The 27,549-nt window shown below is 33.3% G+C and overlaps 1 protein-coding gene across 1 annotated transcript; it reads left to right on the plus strand.

Moving 5' to 3' along the window:
* Positions 1-21,514: 21,514 nt before the first annotated feature.
* On the plus strand, positions 21,515-22,463 carry LOC145067300 (WUSCHEL-related homeobox 5-like). The gene is made up of 2 exons (XM_079014473.1): positions 21,515-21,839; positions 22,008-22,463. Exons 1-2 carry the CDS (start codon positions 21,515-21,517, stop codon positions 22,403-22,405), a joined length of 723 nt encoding a protein of 240 aa, XP_078870599.1. The 3' UTR covers positions 22,406-22,463.
* The last annotated feature ends 5,086 nt before the right edge of the window (positions 22,464-27,549 follow it).

Genomic DNA, 27,549 nt, shown 5'->3' on the forward strand with positions numbered 1-27,549 from the left:
TCAGATTTTTTTTTTCTAACAACAATAAAACGTAATCTGATTTTGTTGTTCAAATGTGCACAACTCATTCAATTTAACTTGTTTTGATCAGAATCTTTTTCCTACATGTAGATTAGGATTTGTAGTTGAGTTTAGACTATTAAACGCTTGATTTGGTTAAAAATTGAATGAGTTACAAGCCCCGCAAGGAAGGGTGTCAAATCTGATTTTTTTTTTCTAACAGCAATAAAAGGTAATCTGATTTTGTTGTTCAAATGTGCATAACTCATTCAATTTAACTTGTTTTGACTTGAATCTTTTTTCTATATATAGATTAGGATTTGTAGTTGAGTTTTGACCTGAATCTGATTTTGTTGTTCAAATGTGTTAAAGTCACATCCTCTTTACACATGTGGGTATCACCATTGTAGAAGCTCTATATACAAAAACATTAAGGTTCATGGATTTCCACTGATAATATAATACTAGCTTATACAAGTCCTGGTGAGATAGTGCCAACATTACCTTTAAACATCCACTTCTTCACAACCAACCAATAAAACGCAAAGTAATCGATTGGTGGTAATTAAGGGAAACTCTAATGGGAACATCTTTTGCTACAATTAAGTCGTTGGATACATAAAAATATAGTCGGTTCCAAAATCGACTAAATGTGTTTGGTAAAAATTGGAGGTAGTTAGTTCCAAAATCGAAAAATCGGCAAAAAACCGGACCCGGAACCGGAACCGGTAGAACCGCCGGGCCGGTTCGGTTATTGATTTTGGCCGAAGTCAAATCCCCGGTCCGATCCGGTTCGGGCCGGTTCGATCCTTTTGCTCATCCCTAGTCCACAGCCAATTGGGTCTAAAACCCAACCCCTTTGATGTCTAGGACCCTAACTTGATCTTTTTAATGCCCATAATTCCCGAAATAGGAAACTTCTCGAAACAGGATGTTATATATTGTGATTCGGACTGGGCGTCTTGTCCAATCACACGACGATCTGTTAGTGGATTCTTTATAATGTTTGGAGGAAGTCCAATCTCTCGGAAATCGAAGAAGCAAGTTACTGTGTCTCTTTATTCAATATAAGCGGAGTATCGGTCTATGAGGCAGGTTTGTGCTGAGCTTGCATGGCTTTCAAGACTATTGCATGATTTTGAAGTTCCCAACATCACACCATTTCCTCTTAAATATGATAATCTTGCAGCAATATATATCGCCAATAACCCAGTTTATCACGAGAGAACAAACATATCGAGTTAGATTGCCACTTTGTTAGAGAGAATCTTCAAAGTGGTTTAATTTCTTTATCTCATGTGTCCACTACTCATTAACTTGTTGATGTCTTTACAAAGTCTCTTCATAATACATTACATAGAGAAGTTGTATCCAAGTTGGGTTTGTCTTCCTCCCCACCAGTTTGAGGGAGGGCATTAGCAATTAGTTAGTTATTTCGGTTAGAGGGTATTTTGGTAATTTACATAGTGAATATTGTTAAGATCGTTAGTATCTATTTGTTTTCTATCTATGTTTAATGTAATGATGTACAATCAATTGAATATCAACTTTGATTCTTTCTCTTTCGTTTCTCTCTTTCATCTTCCTAATCTTCACTGATAACATATAGGGAAAATGACACTGTAGCACATTAAAATTTCGTCATTTGTCCGATTTGGTCACTAAAGTAATTTTCTTGTGCATTAGACCATTAAACTCGTATTTGACCTGTCAATTAAGTCATTTTCGTCAAAATTAACCGGTTACCAGGTCAAAAAACTGATGTGGCTTTTAATAATTAATTTGTCTTTATTATTTGTTAGCCACGCCATTAATCCACCGGTCTCCATCGATCCTTCTCGTTTACCCCATCTCCATCTCTCTTTTGCTTTCCCTAACTTCGAAATCTCATTTCCCATGATCGCTTCTCCAGTTTCTCTGTGAATGAGTTCTCCGATAGCCTAAGCTCGAACAGTTTCTTACACTCGCCAAGTGTTCAAGGAATTTCCCTAGAGAGATTGTTTCTTTGAAGCTTCAAAACATTCAAACCAGTTAGATTACCAATCTCTTCTGGCATCCCACTGGAAATCTTGTTCTGGTCAACCTTGCTAATTCCAAAGGAATAAAACCAGACAAACAATTATTATTCATATCGAACAACAACAACAAATCGGACCCCATAAGAGGCGAAATCGAAAAAGAAAAAGTAGAAGAGGGAGAGTCGTCACCACTTGGTGCAGGAGAAAGTGCCCCTGTAGGCGACGACGATAGAGCATTCTTCTTCTTCGTCTTCTTATTACTCGAAGCTGGAGCAGAAGCTTCAGGTGTAGAAGCAATCTCTGGTGCAGGAGAGCTCACTGGTTCAGGAACCGGTGGAGGAGAACTCATTGGCACCACAACATGAGGAGAACTTACTGGCACCACAACTAGTGGTGAACTAACTAGAGTAGGAACAGAAACCATCGGAGGAACAAAAACTGGAGACTTCGTCGGCGGTGCTACGGTTGGTGAAGCAATAGGCGTTGTGACAGTCGAAGGAGGCACAATCATCGGGGAAGCAGTTAGGACTTGACCTCCGACGGCGGCGATAATGGCGCAGATGAATGCTAGAGCGATGACGTTCTTCATTTCCATGTTTGTTTCCAGAGAGAGAGAAAGAGAGACTCTCTGTGTGTTTTAGAGAGAGGGTGAGGGAAGGGATGAAGAGTATAAGGTTAGATAAATCAGGAAGGTTAGATGATGCTGCAAAATCTTCGAGTTCTTGACACCCAATGATCTCTTCCGGAATCTTCCCACCAAGATTATTTGTCTGTAATTCAAGGGATTTTAAATGCTTCAAATTCCCGATTTGTGAAGGAATGCTTCCATTAAATGACATGGCTACCAAATAATAAAGATAAATTAATTATTAAATGTCACATCAACTTTGTGATCTGATAACCGGTTAATTTTGATAAAAATGACTTAATTGACAGGTCAAATACGAGTTTAGTGGTCTAATGCGCAAGAAAATTACTTTAGTGACCAAATCGGATAAATAACGAAACTTTAATGTGTTACAGTGTCATTTTCCCTAACATATATAGATGAGTTAAACTTGATGTTTTACTCAAAATACTATGCATATAATATGTCTTTGTAATTGACTATTGTCATGTTAATATTGTTTAATTAGAAATAAGCATTTTTATTAACCTAGGGTTTTATATTAAATGAAAAATAAAGAGGATAGTATCTTATTATGTCGGCCAGGTAGATGTTCGATCCACAGAGGATGCATCTGCAAAGTGGGAAGCCGCGGTTATGATGCTGGCGCCTGACGGTGAAAAGCATGTAAATATGCTCTTTGTTTAATTGTTTGGAGTCTTTCCTTTTTTTACTTTCAAACGTCAATTTTGATTAAAAATGATTATTCACGAGATTCGATTTGGCACCTATAAGTCATGACATGTTTTGTACCGATACATGTTTATATATCAGTTTTTATAAGATGTAAAGTATGTAAATTTTTGAATAAAAGCTCAATAAACAAAATCTTTTTCTATCTGAAGTAGTTTTTAGATTTAGATTATAAGTTTTTTTTTCTATAATAAAATATCTAAAACCGTATTTTCAAATGATTTAATTTTTTTCAGAGAGTTTTCATTAAGAAACTAGAATTTCAAACTCCTACGAGCTTTTAAACATTATACCACACACATGTATCACAAAATTGAAAGGATTATGAGATGGTCTTGTATCAAATTATTTTTAAAAAGTATTTATATTGAAATAATTATTTATTTATAAAAATGAATTTATTTAATTTGTAAAATCCTTTCTAATAAATGAAAGTCTTTTTTTTGCCACTTGTCACACTTTCATGCATTATGCCACATGTCATTTTGTCATAATTTTGAGATATTTATTTTCCACTTGTCATTTACTTCATTTATTATTATTGAATACTAGTTTATAACCCGTGGGCCCCACGGATTAGAAAGGTAAAAATAATTTTAATTAAATTATAAGGTAATTATTGAGCAATGATAAAAAAAATTAATAATTTAATAAATTAGGCAATAGATATTACAAATAAATTTTTTGTTAACACGTTTGATATGTGTAAAATGGAGGAGTGAATTAGTGGAAATTTAATTAATGAGGAAAAATCTTAGAATGACAAGTGGCAAATAATTAATGTGAAACTCTAATTGATTGACACGTGGCAAATGTGTTACTCTTTTATTAGGTATGGAGATTTGTCATAATTTTGAGATATTTATTTTCCACTTGTCATTTACTTCATTTATTATTATTGAATACTAGTTTATAACCCGTGGGCACCACGGATTAGAAAGGTAAAAATAATTTTAATTAAATTATAAGGTAATTATTGAGCAATGATAAAAAAAAATAATAATTTAATAAATTAGGCAATAGATATTACAAATAAATTTTTTGTTGACGCGTTTGATATGTGTAAAATGGAGGAGTGAATTAGTGAAAATTTAATTAATGAGGAAAAATCTTAGAATGACAAGTGACAAATAATTAATGTGAAACTCTAATTGATTGACACGTGACAAATGTGTTACTCTTTTATTAGGTAGGGAGATATACCATTAATTTAGTTTTTATAAATTAAACGTACCATAATAACTATATTAATTTCAAATTTTAAATTTCAAACTTCAATTTCAATTTTAAATAAATTTACAATTGAAACCTTCATATTTAAAATATTGTTATAATTAACACATTTAATATACGGGTCTAACAACTAAACACATAATTTTAATTTAATTTTTTCATTTTCTTTTTAATTTATACTTATTTCAAATTTCAAATTTAAATAAAACTTTCTGTTTAATCATTTGTATTTACCATTTTGTTTTAATCAACCCGTATATTATACGGGTATCATAACTAGTAGCATATAAACGGTAACCTTTTGTCTGTTTTGTAAACATTTTACAAATAATTTGTGAACAATGATGTAATTATATTACAAGTTGTGGGAGTTTTGTGTCCTTAGCTGTTAGTATAGTGTTTTTGAAAAGTATTTACAAATTCATTTTCCTTTGCAAATTAATTATCAAAATATGGTATATTTATCTTTGTAATAATGCTATAAAAAGTTTTAAATTTGACAGAAAATATCGGTTTTACCATTCGATAGATTTTTGGTTCGTTTATGCCGTAAACTTGTCATTTTTTTTGTCGGTTTTGTCATTTTTACCTATAATAGCAGGTTTTTAGGTTACCATGAATTATTTATTGCGAAAAAACCCTTAAGTTTATAAATATTTTGCAAAAAAACCATTAAGATTATAAACATATAAAATATAAATATATATTCAAAATTTGATAAAACTAAATAGCTTCTTAAAATTTAAATGTCAAAAGTTTATATTTAAATTTTAAAAAACTTACCTAGTTTTATCAAAATTTGAATATATTTCTTAATTAATACTTCAATTTTTCAAAGTAAAATTAAAAAACGTTCGTTAGTTAATAATTAATTATGTTAAAATAGCTAAACATACGAATAATATGACATTAATTACATTCAATTAATTTTTTAAAAAAGAAAATAAAAATATTTTATATGTTTAAAAGGTTTGTATTTCAGAAATAATAACGTATCTTATTTTAAACATATAAAATATAAATAAACCTGTTAAATTTTTTATATAAATATATTTATTTTTATAAAAAATATGATATGTTATTATTTCTGGAATACAAACATTTTAAACATATAAAATATTTTCATTTTCTTTTTAAAAAAATTAATTGAATGTAATTAATGTCATATTATTTATATGTTTAACTATTTTAGCATAATTAATTATTAACTAACAAATGTTTTTCAATTTTGCTTTGAAAAGTTTAAGTAATAATTAAGGAATTAATTCAAAATTTGATAAAACTATGTAAACTTTTTAAAATTTAAATATAAAAAGTTTATATCGAACCAACATAAAATTTACCATACGTAAAGCTATAAATATGTCTCGGTTTTTGTTTCATAATATAAGTACAATAATACTTATATTAGTCTGATATAAACTTTTGACATTTAAACTTTAAAAACTATTTAGTTTTATCAAATTTTGAATATATATTTATATTTTATATGTTTATAATCTTACTGGTTTTTTTGCAAAATATTGGTAAACTAAAGGGTTTTTTCGCAAAAAATAATTAATGGTAACCTGGAAACCTGCTATTACACATAAAAAGGGCAAAACCAACAAAAAATGACAAGTTTGCGATATAAACGAACCAAAAATTTGTCGATGGGTAAAACCGACATTTTCTATTAAACTTAAAGTTTTTTTATGACATTATCCCTTTACCTTTTACTAGGTTTCGATATTTTAAATTAAGTCATATTTGGAATTAGTTGCATCAAATAGATCCATTTCTTCAAAAATATAAAATGTAAACAAATAATTTTATCTTCAAAATCTTAATTAAACAATCCCATCTAGATTTTTATTAAAAATATATCAAATTGAATGTAGAACAACAATACATTAATTCCACCTTATTAGCATTATCTTTTTCCATATTAGGTAATAGATAAAATTTTAATTAATTGAATGTAGAACAATACATTCCCAATTTCTCTCATGGATCAAGTCATTAACAATACTTAAGTCATTAACAATACTTTGTGTAAAAATTTAATTAATTGACGTATAATTCTTACTCTTATATGCTAAAATTTCCAATAATTATGATTAACACAACAATTACATGGTAAATAAATTCTAAAACATAAGTAGTTAGTCAATATTTTTTATAAACACAACCTTTTTGTAAAAATCTGAATTTGTGGCCTCATATTCTTTATTACCATAAATAATAAAAACATAAAAGAAACTTATATGTGTAAGGCCTCAAATTTCAACCCAAGTTTTTCGATTAAAACTTTAAGTATTTATTTAATTTACAACTACAAGATCTTAAAACATTTATCAGAGTATCATTAAAAGTTATCAAGTACATAAGTCCCCCATTGATGTGATGCAATCGAGTCGTGTCCCTCTTTTAATATAAGAAAACTTGAAACATGTAAACCACAAATCATAAGCACAAACTTTAATGAGTTTCCCTAAAATACCGCACACAACACAACACAAATAAACAACAATGAGTTATCAGCAACCATGGGGACTATCAACAGTCCCAGTGGGCTAACAGCACACCCAGTGGGTTATTAGCAACCCTGGAGACTATCAGCAGTCTCAGTCACATAAAAACAACATAACATAATAATAACAACTAAACCCATCTAATCATCACATATACAACTATTCTACCACACTAGCTCATACAAACACGCACGAGTCACAAAGACAGCTAACTTCCTACATACATAATTTAGTGAGCCGACATTGGTTCCTTCGACTCATGAGCACCGAGAGAAGACTCACCTGAATGAAGAACCCTGAAACACTACGACACGATCCCTTTTCTGCACCACTTACACCCACAAATCCACTAATACCAAAACCAAGGGCGGCTCAACCAGTTTGGGGGCTCTAAGTGAACCAAAAATTTAGGGCCCTGATTCGTATATTATCTCATACATGATTATGGACTAACTAGACGAATTCTCGCGCCTTGCGCAACGAAGATTAAAAATATATTGTTAAAATATTGAAAAAATATATGTTTAAAATGGTTATGTTATTGACATTAACTTTGAAATAATATTTTTACACTAATTTATATATATATATATATATATATATATATATATATATATATATATATATATATATATATATATATATATATATATATAATCTCTATTATTTTGAACACTTATTATTTTGAACAATAGTATTCATTGACATAAACGCACATTCCTTATTAATAGAATTAAATATAATTATTTATTTAGTATTATTTTTAACAATTATTATTATTGATTAATTATATTTTTACTTATGCGATCATTTTCTAATTTCAATAATGATGTTCATTTAAAATACAATTTATTTATAGTTAAATGTAATTTATAATTTGATGTTATTATCATTTAAAATTGTTATTCATTAGTTTTAAACCATTTATTATTAATAATAAGTTAAAGAAGACTTTTAAGAAACACTTAATATTATTATTAAAATGTGAAACATATACTAAATAATAAAATGGTACGATGGACAATTTGCATTAAAAAGAGACTTACATGGATAATACGAAATATCCATGTAATTTGATTTTATTATTTATAATTATTGCTTATTAATTTTAAAACCACTTGTTATTATTAATAAGTGAAATAAACTTTTAAAAAACACTTATTATTATAATTAAAATATTAAAATATACTAAGATATAAAGTGATAAGATAGACAATTTACATTTTAAAAAAGGCTTACATAGATAATATGAATAATATGACATATCCATGATTTTTAATTAATTATTGTTTTGAAGCAACATGAACATACACACATATATACAATAGTTAATTAAATATTATATATATATATATATATATATATATATATATATATATATCACATTTCATAACATATGATTGATAACATGAATCTAATCTAATTTATGTTAAAATTTCAACCACAACATACTATTATATTCTTAAAAGAATACTTAAATCAAGAAAATACAAAAAAATTAGTATATAACAAACTTACAAATTAAACACTTCAACATAATAACATGACTCTAAAAATTGTTCAAAGCCCTCAAACAAACACAAAAAAAACTTTAAACTTGTTTTCTTTGTGAATTTTGTATGTGATTTGTATTTGTGTGTCTCCTCAAAAAGATTGGCCTTTTTATAGTAGAGTATCCATTAATTGTTTATTAAATATATTATATAAGTTATAAAAACTTTGAATTGTTAATCATTATTAAGAGATTTTTGAGTGGTATTCATTAAAATAGGAGGTTTCAAATGCATGAGGTGTTTGCAAATTTTTATGGGGGTTTTAAATACATGAAGTTCAAGGAAAAATGCTAGTTTTATAAGTATGTATGATGGAAATACTTGTTTTGCCTTTGACTGCCTTGAGAAAGTGAGTTCTTATCTTCTTGAGTCTTGACAGCCTTGAACTTTTCAGTTTTTGACTTTTGATGCATTAATCAATGGATGTGCCATCTGTCGCAGCTATTAGAAACAAAGTATCACCCACAATTCAGATAGAAAGTTTTTGGAGGGAATGTAAAAGTTCATAGAAAATTTTCAAACATCCTAATCCTTTAGATGATGGAATTTTTTTGTTTCTTGTACTTGAGTTGCTATCAAATCTTTATGAAAGCAAACCTAAAATGGTGTCCCAGATGGAATTCAGACCAATTCAAAGCTGAAAATGAAAAGATGAAAATAAAGAATTATAAAAATACTACAAAATTATCCAAATAATATATATTGTACCTGAATCACATTAATTTATCACTCATTTTTGGTAATAAAATGGTTCAATAAACCATACTACATACGTCCCTTACTGGTTGACACTAGTAAATTCAAGAGGCAAAACATTAAATTCCCAATGATTTTTCCAGGCACGCTTACACTTACGAGGGGCAAGTGATTTCCAGTCATAATCAAGAACAATACCTTCCCAATCAGATCGACTTTTGGGAATGACCCATTTATAGGAGCACATTGTGACTCATTTAAATGATAAAAATGAAAATTTTGGTGAATAAAATCATCTATAGAAACTGAAAACATGAAGAAGGTTATGTAGCTCATATCGGTGGACGTATATAATGAAAAGAGAGTGTTGGGTTAAACCTTCAAGTTTTTAGTTTTGACTTTTGATTTTTGAACAATCAATAACGGAGAATCAGAGGAAGAAGAATAATCGAGAATAGACTAAACAAGAAACGACCAATAATCAATTGATATTGGTTTATGCCAAGAATCAGGATCGAGAATCAGAGAATGAGAAGGAAGAATAACAGGTTCTCACTTGGCTGGTGATTTTTGTGGCGTGCGCGAATGGAGAAGGGGCGAATCAAGATTTTCTGAATTGGGTTAAATAGGGCCCCTTAGAAATTGGGGCCCTAAGCCCTTGCGTAGTAAACTTAAAGGTAAGGCCGACCCTGACCAAAACCAGATAAAATCTTATTTAATAGCCCACAACCCTCAAGTTTGACCCAAGGTCAAAGTTTGTCAAAAAGTCCACGATCAACAGAAGTTAAAGACAACTAGTCCAACTTCAGGCTGAGTACGCTCAACATACTCATCTCGTACGCATGGCGGACTCACCATCCAAGGACGAGACTCCTTACAACTACATGCAACCTAGCCAAAGGTACACCCAACATACTTGGCCAAAAGGCACTTTTCCATAAATGCTTAATCTCTTAACCCCTTTCATCCAACACTTAGATCTAGTCCCACAACATCATTCTAAGTCATAAGGTTTCCACTTTTATGACTTTCCATGTCTAGAAAAGGTCCAAAATCCAAAACCTTAACTTATTAATCCATTAAGACATCATGACACTTTCATGGAAAGAATAGAAGGATCAATATCACATTTTTATGGATCCAATATCTAGACTTTAAGTATCAAAGGGACCAAAAAGTGCATCTTTTTCAACTTAATCCATTAAGTCCAAGTCTCCAACTTTCAGATCTGAATCACAATGATGTATAGATGGATAAAGTTTCCAACTTTGTCCATAAGAAGGTCACAAACTTTCAAGATCTAGACTTTATGCACTAAAATGACCAAAAGCTTATAACATCCAAAACTAGCTAGATCTAACTAATGCATCATCAAGATTCAAACTTTATGCCTCTAGAAGATATATCAAGGCAAACAAAGTCCGAATCTGCAATTTCGAATGCATCCAACACTTATCCAAAGAGTTCCTTCTTCTTCAAGGTGCACCATGCACACTGAAAAAGCACTCAAAAACACATTCTTTTATCTCACAATGGTCAAACTAGGGTTAGGGTTTCATAGGAGGGTGTTGGTGAGGTAGAGACTAAGAATGGAATTGTTTTGAGGGAGTTAAGGAGCTTAAATAGGACTCAAACCAGGAAAATAGGGTTTGGGCACTAATTGTGTACGCCCAGCGTACTCCTGGTATCCCCAGCGTACTCAGGATGCCCTAGTATGCCCAACGTACTCCCCCCTGTATACCCAGCGTACTCAGCTTAACCTAAAACTGTCCAAACTTCAAAAAGTCATAACTTCTTTGTTTCAACTCCGATTTCGACGATCTTTATACCCACAGAAAGATATTAAGGAGCTCTGCAACCCTATTAAATTACTTTTGACTCAAAACACGTCGAACTAAAATCTATAATTCATAAAAGAAGTCTAAACACTACTTTCCCATTTTACCCGTTGACTCCAAAGCACAAACCGAACTCTTGGATCACACAATCTACATTGCCTATATCCAAATGGGTCTAAACCTCTCGTTACCAAAGCCCAAATGCTTATGATACTTGATCTTCGCGTCACAGCCCCGAATTATGAAATGACCCGAAATAGGGTGTTACAACTCTCCCCCGCTTAAATTAGATTTCGTCCTCAAAATCATTCTTTACTATCTCTTCTGCCGAACCAAACAATCCTGATTGAACTCTATGAATCACGAAGATGACTAGGAAAGTCACTTCACTCTGATAACCATCCACCCTTACTATTATTGAACCCAAATTAACGAAAATCACAAGCCCTAACGAAGAAGGAACCTCAACTTGCTCTAAGCCCATGAGTGTCCAACCGTTACGCTTGAAATCGAAAACCCTACTCGATGTCCGACTCCCATGAAGGAAAAACCACTCCAAACCATTTCCACTATGACTCAACTTCATATCTCGAACCGTAGAAACCTATCCGTCCTGAACAAATTTACACATACCCGAAACATATATCCCCTGACCACTTACCGGTACCGAAATTTGTATATGCCTCCTAGGGTTTCTAGATTTGTGTTTAATGATTGTATGTCTAATAGAGAAAACATAGATCCAACAATTAGGGTTGTATGCACACGTATTATTATTTGTTATGTATAAAACCCATCAGTAATGTGGATAACAAACGAAACCAAAAGCACACAAAGACACAATATTTACGTGCTTCGGTCGAGGTGACCTCATCCACGGGCAGGAGGGGAGTATTCTTTATTCATAAAGTTACCAAACTGAGATTACAAGTACAACCAATAGACATTCAACCTGCTCACCAAGGATACATGCACGCTTCCAAATGATTAGCTTGCATCCCTATTTATAGACTTTGGATCAAACCTAAAGCCATAATAGGCCAAGCCCATTAATCCATAGGCCCATGCAAGATGTTAACCAATCACAATCCACCATGCAACCACTTTTAGAAACTTCATCCTTTAGATACATCGCATTAGCATCAATAATCCATCAATGACACATCAAGTACCATTGCATGGCACACCTTGTCACTTAGTGACACCTTTTATTACTCTGCGGCACATCCACTGCATAGAACATCATTGAAGTGCCATGACGACACATCAAGGTGATGTTGAATGGCACTTTTACACTTGGTAAATCTAAGATGATCATATTAAAGTTGTGAAGATGATCCTTCACTTAGGTACTTTCATACATTTTAGGAGTATACAAACGTTGCTTTTAATACAACCTGTTCTTCAGAGAGTTGTTCTGATATTTTTCACATAATTTCTCCCAGATCCCATCAACACTCGTTTGCTCCAAGATCTCTCTTAGTACTTCGTTTGTCAAACTCAATAGAATAATGCTATGTGCTCTTTCCAGAATATCCACCTTCCTTTCTGCCGCCATGTCCTTTGGTAGTTTCGCTTGTAACATCCCAAAAATTTCAATAAATTTAAACTTTTCAAAACGACCCTTTTACTAATAAAAGTGTTTACAAAATTAGTATTTCCAAAACATTATTTAAAATCAGAGTCTCCCAAGATACATTCATCCATAAAACCAAGGATGTGTACGGTCACGCCTTTGCCTTGTCACGGTCCTCTGAAGTACCTTGAACAATAAACTGAAACTGTAAGCACAAAGCTTAGTGAGTTCTCAAAAAATACCACCACACAAACATATAACATATACCAACAAACAACATGCATACAGAGCCTTTAGCCTAACTGGAACGCCCCACCGGACTACAGACTATTTGGACCGCTCACAGAACCTTCAGCATGACTGGACCGCCTCATCGGGCCTTCAACCTATCTGGAATGTTCTCTGGGTCTTCGACCTGACTGGTACTAGGGATGAGCATCGGAATCGGGTACCCGCTTTTGGAACTGGAACCACCTCGGAACTGTCAGTTTTGGAACTGGAACCACCTGAAGCGGTTACGGTTTTGGTTCCTGAAGTTATGGAACCGCCTTAAGCGGTTCCGGTTCCGGTTCTCGTTTTTTCGGAACCGCTACCCGCCGGAACCAGTTGATATACATACATATATATATATATATATATATATATATATATATATATATATATATATATATATATATATAGAGAGAGAGAGAGAGAGAGAGAGAGCTAGGTTCAGGTGTTTAAAGTAAGTATTGTGTTATTGTATGCATAAATGTGGGCCAATAAAAATTTAAAATAAAAATAAATAATTAAATAAATAAATAAATAACGGTAAATAGGTAATTTGATAATTAGTTTTCACAAATAATAGCCTATAATTATGGTAACCATTGACTTAGTTACCTAGGTTTTTTCTATCCGCTTTTTAAAACCACAATGACTAATTAAAGGGGTGTTTTGGCTCGGTGACTCTTTGTGTTCTGTCCTATCATTTTCAACCTTGCCCTACCATCGGCAACCCTTCCCCTCCCCTGCATGTTTTGCTACCAGACCAGTCAAGAGGTGGTAGAAAACAACCCCTCGCCACCACCGCCTTTGCCTTCTCCTTCTTAAAAAAATCCAGGCACTAGAGGTGCTTTTCCGATCCTTCCCGTCGTCGTTTCCATTATTCTTCATCCTTTCCGTTGACTAAATCAGCAAAATGCCCCCTGAATCATCAACCATCGTTGCTGTCATTCCCGATCGGTGGCTATCGATGACAAAATAATGAGGCCTAGGAAGAATCGACGGCCTTGATGACCCCTTCTCCCTCTTCTCCACGATGGAATTCCCTCATAGAGCCATCTGATTCGCCTCTGAATTCCTCTTCCCTCCGCTCGAAAGATGAGCCATTGGAGGAGTTTGTCTACTTCATTCGTGTTTCTTTTGTTCATTTGTTCCTCTTCCCTGATCAATAACAAGGTTCGATTTCATTTCTTTCTTTTAGTCGTTCAATTCTTTTCTGCTATTTTACTTTTTGTTTTAGCACCTTCGATTAGATCCGCTTAGAATTGTTAGTATCAGACACATTTCTGGCTTCAAAAATCCAAATACTTGATGTATAGTATAATCTGAAAAAGGTCCAATGAAAGAACACATATATACTAGTAAACAATATAGTTCCGACTTAACTCTTAATTCTTAAGGCATTTGCTTTTGCTATCAAAAGGTGTATTGCTAATTCGAATGTAATGCTCTGTGTTACCAATTTAGTCATTTTACTTGGAAGATCTCTTCTTTAATCTTAGATTTTGGTTGGTAATTACGTTAGGCATTTGCTTTGTGACTCTTTAGGGCGCCCCTAGTGAATTGCTTCAACCTTAACCCTCCCCCTTTCAACAAATTGTGTTTTGCTTTTTTGGATTTTAATATATCTGATATAAAATTCTTTTTTTATTTGTTTCATTTGCAGGTTTCAAAGAATTGAGAAGGACAAGGAAGAGTTTTGTTTCAATTTTAGGTTGGTTTAGTGAATTGAAAGACAGTGTTAGGTTTCATTGAAATTTGATTATTTATTTTGTTTAATTTTGTTAATGATATTTGTTGCTTATGCTTATTTTAGGGCTTGATTCACTACCCAACTGATCAGTTTGATTTTCCAATGGGGTTGTACAAGACTATAAGTTCCAATTCTGTTGGAATCACAAATTTTTCCTCATGATCTGCTGGAATCACAAATTCCAAATAGTTATCAATTCTGTTGGAATGGAATGACGAATTCCAATTCTGTTGGAATCACAGAAGTTGATGCTTAAAGAACGGACCACAAAATTGAAAGTGATTCTAAGCAACATTATTCTTTTAGAATGTATTAGTGTCGTTGTGACATTTTGATGTTTTCTTACGCGTTTTGAAAGTTTTTGTAGTTTTATTCTTTAACAATAAATGTAATTCTTAACAATTGTTACTCGTATTCTATAAGAAATACATTTTTTGTTTTTATTCTTCAATTGATTGTTCAAAAAATTGTTATTCTACAATAATTTTTTAAAATCATGATCAAGAAATAGGTTCAAGAATATTTTTATTATTTAAGGTTCAAGAATATTTTTATTTTTGAATATACCCATAAACATATTCTCTCAGAATGTCCGAATTAAAAGAATTATAATTCGTAAAATCGGATTTTTAAAATTAATAGAATCTATGATTCTTTAAAAAATGCAATTTTCCTCTATTAAATCTATATCAATTGACTAAAATACCCTTGCAATTAATTAAGATGATATTTTTCAATTATATTTGATTGACCCACATTTATGCATACAATAACACAATAATTACTTTGAATAGAATAATCTAAGCCTATATATATATATATATATATATATATATATATATATATATATATATATATATATGTGTGTGTGTGTGTGTGTGTGTGTGTGTATGTGTGTGTATAATTTCATATAAATGTGTGTTACTTAGACCGGTTTAGAATATATTTGTCCGATTTTGTGCGTCGTTAGTCCAAATTGATTTGATTTTGATTGAACTAAATTGCAATTTTATCGAAAAAAGTTAACAAAATTAATGTGACCGGGTTACCTGCTCCCAGAACCGGAACCGCCAGTTCCGAGACTGGTTCCAAACATTAAAGAACTGCCTTGAGCGGTTCCGGTTCCGGTTCTAACTTTCTAGGAACCGCCGGTTCCGGTTCTCGCCAAATGAGGCGGGTACCCGCCTATGCTCATCCCTAACTGGTACACCCCTCTGGCCTGCAGTCTATCTAGGCTGCCCTGGGTCTCTTGGCCTTCAGCACACAGTAGGACCGCCTCAACCCAACACACCATCACATATCAACATATACCATATTAAAACACATATAATCCTAGTAAACCATAACAACATATCGATATAAACATTACCAGGTTTGTTGACTGACAGCACAAAGCAGTACAGTCTCAACCCACCGACATCACGACGACATATACACAACTAAGCATATAACCAGTCAATAGACAATTAGGCAGATCTAACAGATCACTAAGCATAGCATCATCCTACATACTAGGATACATATCTAACAGATCGCTACAATATACCAACATGTGATAAACCATGATAACAATCTAATGGGCTGGTCTTGGTGCCTTCAAGCCAAAATTACAGTGAGGAAAACTCACCTCGCACTGCCGAATCTCACAGAAAGAATCTCTGACTGTTAGCCCGCAACAATGTCCACGTTATCAATCACAAGATAGTCATCCATCAATAATCAGATCTGACCCACACTAAGTGTCCAACTAGGGTAAAAGACTTTTTTACCCTCTCCATAACTTGGCCGAAAGCCAAGTCCCAATCCAACAATCCAACAGCCCAAAATCTCATCATTTACCAAAGGCCCAATTATGGCCCAATTTTCCAAATTGGGCACAAACCATATCATGGGCCTTAAACCAATGTCCAAAACATTCCTAGTCCCAAAACACTTGAATTCTGATGGCCCAACAAGGCCCAAAGCATCAAGACTCACAAGAAAGGCCCAAATCAAAGCTCAACAATCTGAGGCCCACTCAGCTGAGTACGTGGGGTGTACTTAGCTGTACACTAAGCGTACACGCTATTTGGCTTGTACATTGAACGTACAGACTTGTACGCCCATCATACTCACCCATTAAGCCAAACTTTACATTAAGCTTCTTAATGCTTAAATCCGTAAGTCCAAACCATATATCTGAGTCCTAATAAGTGTCTAGAACCATAAAGTCACTGACTTTGTGACTTTACACGCCCCAAAAGAACCTAACTTCAAGGTATAACATCATACTTCCACCAAATGGACACAATCTCATGCATGGGAGATTCTAAACCCTAAAGGTGTCAACTTTATGAATCTTGAACCTCAAAAACACTAAGAGTGGCAACTCATAGCTCCTGGAGTGGCACCAAACCACTAGATCTCATTCATGGAGCCAAAAAGGGACCAAAACTCATATCTATAGATCTAAGCCATTAATGAACAAGTTCATAGCTTTTTACCTCAAACAAACTGGAAATGAAGTAGATAATCAAGATACATAAGCTCTTCCTTGACCCCCACCTTGCACCAAGCTTCTACTTCTTGAATATGGACCATAAATATGATTATATAGTGTCCAACCCCGAAATTAGGTTTTTCATTAAATCCCTTTGTACACTCACGTACTCCTCGTACACCCAACATATGAGGCCTTGCATTCTCGTTAAACCCTTTGCAGTACACTAAGCGTAAACCAGAGGATGCAACACATAATGACTTTTAAACTAGTACACCCCGTGCACTACCTATGTACGCCCTGTGTACTAGGGTTTTTCCTTAAACCCTAATTTCTTCCGGAGACCATAACTTTTTCATTTTAAGCCCGATTTCGACGATCCTTATATCCACGAAGAGGTAATGAGAAGCTCTATGCTTTAATCATCTTATGATCGCCTTAAATCTTCCTGTATAAAAATCCAATTTCCATCAAATTCGACCTGACACTTAACCAAAATACCCTTTGGCTCTAAAACACAAACTGAACACCCAGATCATCCAAATTATGTCATCCACACCCCAATTGGGAGCGATTCAGGACAGGGTGTTACATCGCTTGTCCTTCCAGTGCCATTGCACATCCTTGTTGAACCAAAAGAGACTTCATCTTCACCTTCTACGAAGTGAAATCTCGAACCATTGAACTTCTGCAAATATAATTTGTGAGATAGCATATTCAACCAACAGAACATCAACCGCAACTCTAATACCACTTGTTAGGGAAACGAGACGATACTTGTCAAGAATTAGAACAAATTCGATGCCACTTGCCAAGATCTAATGTCCCTTGTTAGGAAGTAATGCGGATAACAAACAAAACCAAAGGCACATAAAGACACAATATTTATATGGTTTGGTCAAGGTGACCTACGTCCACGGGTAAGAGGGAAGTATTCTTTATTCACATAGTTCTTAAACAGAGATTATAACTACAACCAATAGAAATTTGACCTAATCACTAAGGATACAAAGACACTTTCAAATGACTAGGGATTAGACCTAAAACCATAATGGGCCAAGCCCATTAATCTATATGTCCATGAAACGTGTCAACAAATCAGAATGCTTCATGCAAACGCTTCTAGAACCTCCATCCTTTAGATACATTGCATTGGCATCAACAATCCACCACTGACACATCAGTTGCCATTATATGACACACCTTGTCACTTAGTGGCACATTTTATCATTTTGTGGCACCTCCTGTGCATGGAATGTCTTCGAGGTGCCATTGAGTGGCACCTCCTGTCACTTCATGCACTTCATGTGCATTATATTTCTTCGAGGTGCCATTTTCTTGTCGAGGTGACATTGAGTGTCACCTCTAGTGATTTTCACCTCCTCTAATACTCTAGTCTTCTGTTAGATGCTCCATCCTAAAGAGTGTCATCATATTCGTGGAGTGTCATCGTATCCAAATGTGTCATCATATCCAAGTATGTCATCACATCTAAATGTACCACCGTATCCAAGCATGTCATCGTATCCAAGCGTGTCATCACATCAAAGTGTGTCATCATATCCAAATGTGTCATCACATCCAAGTGTGCCATAAGAATGCTTCAAATGCTATAGTTACATTTAACAAAACAATTAACCCAAAACAATAGAGCATTGAGAAATTGGGGAAGAACTAAACACGATAATCATAAAAAGACCACAAAAACACTTATTTAAACCACTAATTACCATAGAAATAGCTATGCTTACCTTTTTTGGCAACGACGTAAGAAAACCGCAAGCAAATATTAGAAGGTGAAATGTGTGAGGAAAAGATGATTGTTAAATGCATGAAAAAGAGAGTATTATGTTTATTATTATTATTTTTAATTAAAAAGCACAATTATAAGGTAATTAAGTTTAAATATACAAGTGTTAGGTAAATATTTTTTGAATTACAATATTTAGGAAAGTATTCGCCATAATATATCTACGTATTCAAATTTCTAATTTACTATAGTTTTGTCAAAATATTATTCACCAAATAAGGGAATAAATGAAATGGAGAGTTATCATTTAAAATCTTGTCTCCGAATTTATATTACATTGAAGCAAACAAAAATTGCATGGTTGTTGACAGGTTGACGGACAAGGAAAGGGGTTATTTGCTGTTGGAGTTGGCGAAGACCGTCTATAAATGGTCATGAAGCTTTTGTCAACTTGTCATTGAGTCCAACATATGGCTCGTGTTTTTTGGCATGAAGAGTAGAGTACTCCAATGGAATTCCACATCTCAATCACTAATCTCTCGTTGTAGGGACACTAACGAGTTATATAATGAATTAAAACAACCAACTTTTCGTACCGATTAACCCAGACATTTATGTGTTCAATGTTTTTTTTTTTTTTCCGTACTTGACAACTTCCAACCATTTTGACTTGTTAGATTTATTTGATCCATTGTATTTTAAGCTACAATGTTATTTTACCAATTTGATCCTTATGAAATAAAACATGACCTAAATTTACTCGATCATAACCAAATATGTACAGATTATGATCTTAACGTAGACACTTCTGGACTTGCACCATAACCTCATGGGCCATTATTCAAAATTTATTAAGGTGCTTCTAAAGTCTTAACTAAAAAGCCCAACATATATAACTAACATATAATTTCGTGATGACAATTGATAATAATCAATTTATTTTTTTCTAATGTAGAAATTCAGTTAATAAATTAAAATTTTCTCCAGAAATTACAGAGCAATTAACATCAGACCAAGCATGGGAAACAACAACAAGAACCAAAGCACCACATATTATGATTTATTTAATGGAATTTTATATTCTCAATGACAATACAGTGATTATCGTCACTAAATTCAAGTTAATTGCTTCTTTCTTTTTCCATAATAATATGCAACTTTCCCAATTAATATCATCATCATACATAGATCAACACCCTACACATACCCACATAAAATTAATGAATTAATCAAACTAAAACTTTTTTAAGTTAATATATTTTGTAATCTGTATGTGTTTCCAATCTCTCTCTAAAACTAAAACCAGATTCTCGAACTTAATCCATACAACTAAATAAAAAAAATATTAAAATAATTTTTTTGAAAATCAAAAAGATGAATATTTGGAAAATTTAGGATGGTGAGAATCAAAATATTTGATGGGAAGAACAAGTGACAAATGGAGAGTGACGATTCCTTAATCCCACCTCCAAAGAGTCACCTCGTCCTCAGTGTTCTTATAGCTCCAGGCGGATCCATCTTCTTCAATTCCCAATGTCAGCTTTCCCTTTATGCCCCTACCTCCTTTTCTCTATTCTTTCATTCCCAAGAACCCACCCTTGTACCCTAATGTAGGGAGATTTTCGTCTTTTTACTTCTCCTGCACTGAGTTTATCCTCTACTTGCCATGTTTTCAGAGTTGGTTCTGCACCAAAAACAATACCCTCTCTCTACTCACATCTTTCGCTCTAGTTTCTTCATAGCTTTGGAGGCTAAAAATGTCGCTTATTGTGTATGTACACTTCTTACCCTTTTAATTTCACAATTTCACATTTGACCCCCTGAGTAATCAAGACATATGTCATCTTAAGGTTTAAGTTTGTAAGATTCAAAATTTTGTACCATTAAATTTTGGAGTGCTAAATTCCAAGTGATCACTATAATGTCACTTTGATGTTGGTACATTGATAAGGTATTAGGATTTGCTCCAAAAGTTATTTATGAAAAACTAACAATCCATATCGTTACATGTTTATATGATTTTAATCCTTAATCACTTTAAAACAAGCCTTGTAACACCACCTAAAACCATTAAAAAAAACAACAAAAGATATTACAACTATTGAATTATTAATTATGCTGCCTTATGACAAAATCAGGTATTATCCATGCTTGTGTGTGATTAAACCTTTCAAAAAAAAGTTTAATGAAAGATCGCAATTTAAACATATATAAAAGACCAAACCAAACAATAGTTGAATCCAAAGCATGAAAATGAAAATGGAAGGGACTAAAGAGTTCAAGAATATGAAGCGTAAGGGAGTAAAATGTAATTTTATCATAAATGATCCCATGTTCCAAAATCCAACTCCCTCTTTATAAAAGAACATAGTAGTCGTTTGAAAGCCCATGCAAAAAGTCACGAAACATCCCTTTCTCTCTGACTCCCTCGTAACTTAGTCCTATTCTTCGATTATGGACGGCTGTAGTGGTACACAAGAGATGGTAGCCGGAGGCGGAGTAGCTGGAACGCCGGTTGCCTGCAGGTGGAATCCGACGAAGGAACAGATAAGCATGCTGGAGACTTTGTATGGACAAGGGCTAAGGACACCGACGGCGGAGCAGATTCAAGAGATAACCAGAAGGCTGCAGACGTATGGACATATTGAAGGCAAAAATGTGTTTTATTGGTTTCAAAACCACAAAGCTAGGCAAAGGCAAAAGGAAAAGCAAGATCACCTGTCTTTATTCCGGCAATATAGCCACCACCACCACCACCATCGCCTCTGTCATCAGCCATTCCTCCGTCTACCACCGTCGCCAAACGGTTCGTATTTCAATTTATTAATTTGCATATTTCATTGTTTTAGAATTAGTATACGTGACTTTGAATGAGTTATATGTTGACGTTTCAATTAACATATTGGTTTTATGAAATTCATTTTATGGAAAATATTTCAAACTCGCATAATTATTTGTCATTTGTTGTTTTCAGTTCTATATGATACCTGTTACATGCCACCCAGCAATTTAGGGTTCTATACCCAGCACCCACAAGTCGCATCACCTAGCATCAGCAAGAGACGACCACCACGAGCCACTAAGTCAAAATCGCCGGATGACGGCGGATTCATGCTGAAGCACCGGCCGGAAAGCTTTGTTTCTGTTTCCGGAGGGAATATTAACACGATGAACATAGAGCAAAATGAGATTGTTCATCGCAGAAACCACAGTTATCAAGAAACTTTGGATCTTTTCCCTCTGCACCCAACTGGGATTCTGCAAGAACGAATGGAAACTTCAGGCACTGCTACTTGTCTTGCTTCCACTGCTTGTACATCGAGCTCTTCTGGAAGTGCGGTTGACCGGCTATACTTTGACTTTTTTGCTTGATTTTGACAAGTGTTGATGATACATGGTTCAAATTCTTCTCTAACATGCATGCAAATTTTGATCGGTTGCACGCAATTGAACTCAATGTAACTTTTGTTTTCATATATGTTTGGTCAATGAGTTTGTGGATTCTGTACGTATTCCATAGCATTGGAATATTGCAGATTAGAAAAAAAAGATAAATCAATTATCGTTTAAGACGTTTGTTGTTAATCAACTGATCATTCATTTAACTAATCTGATGGGTTTTAGTACTTTTTATGACAAGTATTTTCATTTTATAATTGCAAAAAAATCAAACGATCAGTGATTCAGTTGTTGCTGGCACTTAAATGCGGACCTATATCGTCTGTATGTACTTGTGAAAAAGTTATGTAGTGTTAAAATATACTAATTAAGAAAGAGAAGTGTACTGTAGTGTATATTAATAATCGCGAAAAATGATCCGATACATAATAAAATAACTTATACAAAGAATAAATTAATCAATTGTCTTGAAAAATGCGTACAGAACAATACTTGGCAAGTACCTGGCAATTTGAAATTTCAATGGTAAATATATCAAATACAAAAAGATAAAGTGATATACATTGTTATATTTCATTAGTTATACTTACATATCGAGTTTACATACAGAAAAAGAAAGTGAATCCCAAACAATCAAATCAATACTAATTTATTTTTCTCTATGCTAAATCCATAAAAATAAGCATAATTATATGTCGTCCGCCAATCTACTACGACTTGTCTTGGGCTCTCTAAAAACAACCTTATTTCTAGCCTTCCAAATAATCCAAAAATTCGTGCATACGATTTTTTTTTTTTTTTCGTCTTGATAGAAGAGGCAGTGGCAGCCTCCAACAATGCTTGAAAAGTTGCATTAAGGCAATCAGCTCGAACCAAATAATTGAAGAGTCGAAGACCAAATTATAAGTGGTATTTAATAGAGAAGAAAAGCGTATTCAGCTGTTTCATCAATAATATTAAAGAATGGACAAGATTTTGAAGGTAAAACTACTCCTCATTGAGCAAAATCAAAGGCTAGCGGAATTTGGGTTAAAAGAAATTGTTAAATATAGCAATTGGCTTTAATTGATAACCATCCGTTCCACCTAAATGCAGTGGGTTCTTGCATGCATAAAGTTTTAGTGATTTTACATAAAAAGTGCCTATGGAATTTCCAAGTCCATACCCATGTTTCATCTACATATCTAAAACATTTTTGTCCCTCCGAAAATGGACAACAAAGCAACCAACTGATGTTCCACTCTCCTCAACGGATTTTTCGAATTCCAAATCCAAGAATTTAGTTGAATATTTGAAGTGTTAACCCTCTTTGAAGTTCAACAATTTTTCTGGAACTTGACTAAGTATAGGCATTGGGAACTACTTGTTCTTGAGAGTGGTGTCCCCCGCTCTATTAGTGATTTTAGTGTCACCAAGTCATTTTATGTAATTGGAACTAACATGTGAGTCAAGAGGCTTCTTAATTTGTACTATAATATATGTACAGTTTTGTGCGGAGTGCATGCATATATAAGATCGAATTAGAAGCTGGTTCGAGGACAAATCGGGGGTCCGGGGGCAGCGCCCCTAGGTCCGCGGTTTCCAAAGGGGAAGTACCCATTTGGTGGGGGTCCAAGGAGCAGAGCCCCTGGCTAAGGTCCTGCTAAAATCGAATTCTTGAATGTGATTATGGTAAAACTAATGAAATTTATTAGTTTTGGAAACCCTAAATCCTCATTAAAATCCAGACCCTAAATCGTCATTAAAATCCGGACCCTAAATCGTCATTAAAATCCGGATTTCCCTGACTTATTTCCAAAGCAACCCATGACGGCCAACCCTAAGAGGCAAACCCTAATCTTGTTTATTAAAAACTAGAAAAGATTCACCGGCGTTGCCGGGGTCGGAATGTATTGCTTTGTAAAGTAAAGTAGCATGTTGAATTGCATTGAGATAATCTACTAAAGGAAGATAAACAATGTCATCTAATTATATAAGTAAAGAAATCTAAATCATTATTTCTTGCAATAAATGAGAAAAATAAAGAAATGGTCTTTTAAGGTAGTTGAGACTGAATTTGTGACGACCGGTAAACCATATGGACCATTTATGTAATTTGGCGGCGGTGGTGGTGATAGCAGCTGGTGGGCGGCTTTATGGTATTGGGTGAGTATTTTCTAATAAATAAAGCATTAATTTAAGACCAAAAAGAGAAATATAAATTAATAAAAAAAATCGGATTAGGAGTAAAAGAGTGATTTCTGTTTCCATCGTTATCCTCAATGTGTTAAATCTAGTAAACCATAGGGACCAATCGTGTAATTTTGAGTAACGATAATAATAATAATAATGAAGGACTATTTCTGCCGAAAGACTAAATACTAATAATATGTAATAAAAGGCAAGGGTTATTAAAAATTCAAACGAAAGTGAAAGGGTTGTTTGTGAACAAAAGCATAAAGGTGAAGGGTTAATGTTGTAAGTAGTTTTTTAAAACCAACATAAGTTGGAGGACCAAAAGTGAAAAAAATTGACAAAAAAGGAGGAGCAAACATACATAACCTTAGGGACCAATCTAGCCAAACACTTAGGAAGTTTACTGTAACAATAATAATAATAATAATGTGGGACTATTTCTGCCAAAAGACTAGTACTAATAATATATAATAAAAGGCGAGGGTTATAAAAAATTCAAACGAAAGTGAAAGGGTTGTTTGTGAACAAAAGCATAAAGGTGAAGGGTCAATGTTTTAAGTAGTTTTTTAAACCAACATAAGTTGGAGGACCAAAATTGACAAAAAAAGAAGAGCAAACATACATAACCTTAGGGACCAATCTTGTCAAACACTTAGGAAATTTAATATTCCTAACTTTCATATCTTTAATATATATATATATATATATATATATATATATATATATATATATATATATATATATATATATATATATATATATATATATATATATATGGAAAAGTTCAATAGAGAACCATAATTATGGGTTCTTCGAGGAACCAAATCTTTTTTTCAATTTTTAGAACTTATTCTTTATCGAAAAAGAAAATCTAAAAATATCTAAATTCATATATTAACATTGTGAATGTGAAAAATATTTTTCGGATTCATTGTGTGAATCAAGATTCATGTTGTGAATTTTCGAAGATTGATATTGTGAATTTGACGTAAAAAAAATCGAATTTTATATCAATGGAAAAAGGATAAAAAGTTATGAATTTCTGTATTTTTAGTTTTTTTTTGATAAAAAATAAGTTCTAAAAGTTGAAAAAAGATTGGTTCATTGGTTAATTATGGTTCTCTATTGAACCTCACCCTATATATATATATATATATATATATATATATATATATATATACACACACACACACATTAATAAACAACTCTTCTCTTTGAGAAGGGACACACGAAAAACCATTAGCTTTTTTTTTTCTTCAAATGAACATAGAATCCTTCTAGCAATTTGGCTTAGGATTTCTATGCATATATTCATAAGTATCCTCTTGGATTATCCTATGTTAATTTTCTTGCAACCCAGGCATAAGTAGAAATATCAGTTTGGAAAGCGTTCACACGATCCAAGGGGTATCCAGATCTCCAACATAAACCCTAATTCCTCCAACACGCTCCACTCATCTTTCCAAGACATTATACTTGATCCAATTTTGACTTTTCTTTGGAAGAGATCGAGTAAGTTAACACCCTCTTCCATCTTGTCGTCTTCAATCTTCGCTATATATAGACACAATCCGGGAATGAATTTTTCAGCCAATAAACATTTATCATGTCCGTTATACTTATGAATTGCACGGAATACACAAGACCATAAACTAAGAGTTTATGTTTTTAATTTCCACCATTGCTTAGAAAGAAGAGCTAAGTTGAAGTTCCTTAAGCATCCAATTTCATGATCTCCAAAACTTTTAGGGGAAACCATCTTTTGCCATGCGACCCACTTAAACTTCTTTTTAGACTCATTTATTTCCTACTATAATTTTTACCTAATGCTTTCCAACAAACCAATGATTTTTTGGGAGCTTTTTGTTGATTGTAAGCTTCCAAGTATTGTAGAGAGGTAAGATATTTCCGGACGTGTAAAAGTCAAGTATTGTAGTGCCCCTTCAAGATCATGGTACATGGTTGAGCTGGCTACTGGTTCTCGGAAGAGGCTAGTTTACAGTCAATTTCAATAGAAGTTTTGTTAACATTGCAATAAATCATGTTCTCACGTTTCAAAATATTGGTTGCATTATTCATTTGAGGAAGAAACATGCTTTGGCGAGATCAAGAGACCGAAATATTGAGACACTATTAGTGACCTGAGATTGGTCATTAAAATCTCTCGACTATGTGCATTGATGATGCAATTAAGAAATCCTTGTGATGAGTCGTTGAGGATGATGTCATCTACATATAAGAGAATGTGAAGAAGGTCAAAATTATTCTTATTTAAAAATTAAGATGAGTTGGTCTTGCTATGAACAAAATTTAGTGAGGTAACATACGTGGAAATCGTTGGAACCATAAATGTGTTGCTTGCTTGAGGTGATATAATGATTTATGTAATTGTTAAACATGAGATGGTCAAATGATATAAGTAAAGCTCAATGGTTTATGCATATATAATGTTTTAGAGTGATGATTGTGTAAGAACATGTTTTTAACATCAAGTTGATGTATTGTCCTAACGCTAGAGACTGTGTGACTGGGGATTGTACTGATAATTGTAGGTTTGTCTACCCGACTATAATTTTCATTGCATTCGATCCCTAGTTGCTGATTATGACCGTTAGCGACGATGCGAACCTTGTATCGACTAACAAAGCAATCGATGTGATGTTTATGTTAAAATAACCATATGCAATGAACGACATTGACACTTGTAAGTCTAGGAACAAGCACCCATGTATTATTTGTAATAAACACATTGTACTTTATTTTTTAGACCTATCTCCTAAAAATCAGGAACTGAACTAAGAACGCTTTTAGAAGCAGTAAATATGAGGTATGCTCATTTTCCACCTAACCGTCTTGGTTGCACTCCCTTTTGGTATGTTCATCTTTTGATTCAAGAAAACATGGTTAAGCAATAATTTTTTGAAGATATTGATATGTCTTTC

This window comes from Lactuca serriola, chromosome 8, assembly GCF_051521515.1.
Source record: "Lactuca serriola cultivar US96UC23 chromosome 8, Lser_US96UC23_V15, whole genome shotgun sequence".
NCBI classification, from domain to species: Eukaryota; Viridiplantae; Streptophyta; class Magnoliopsida; order Asterales; family Asteraceae; genus Lactuca; species Lactuca serriola.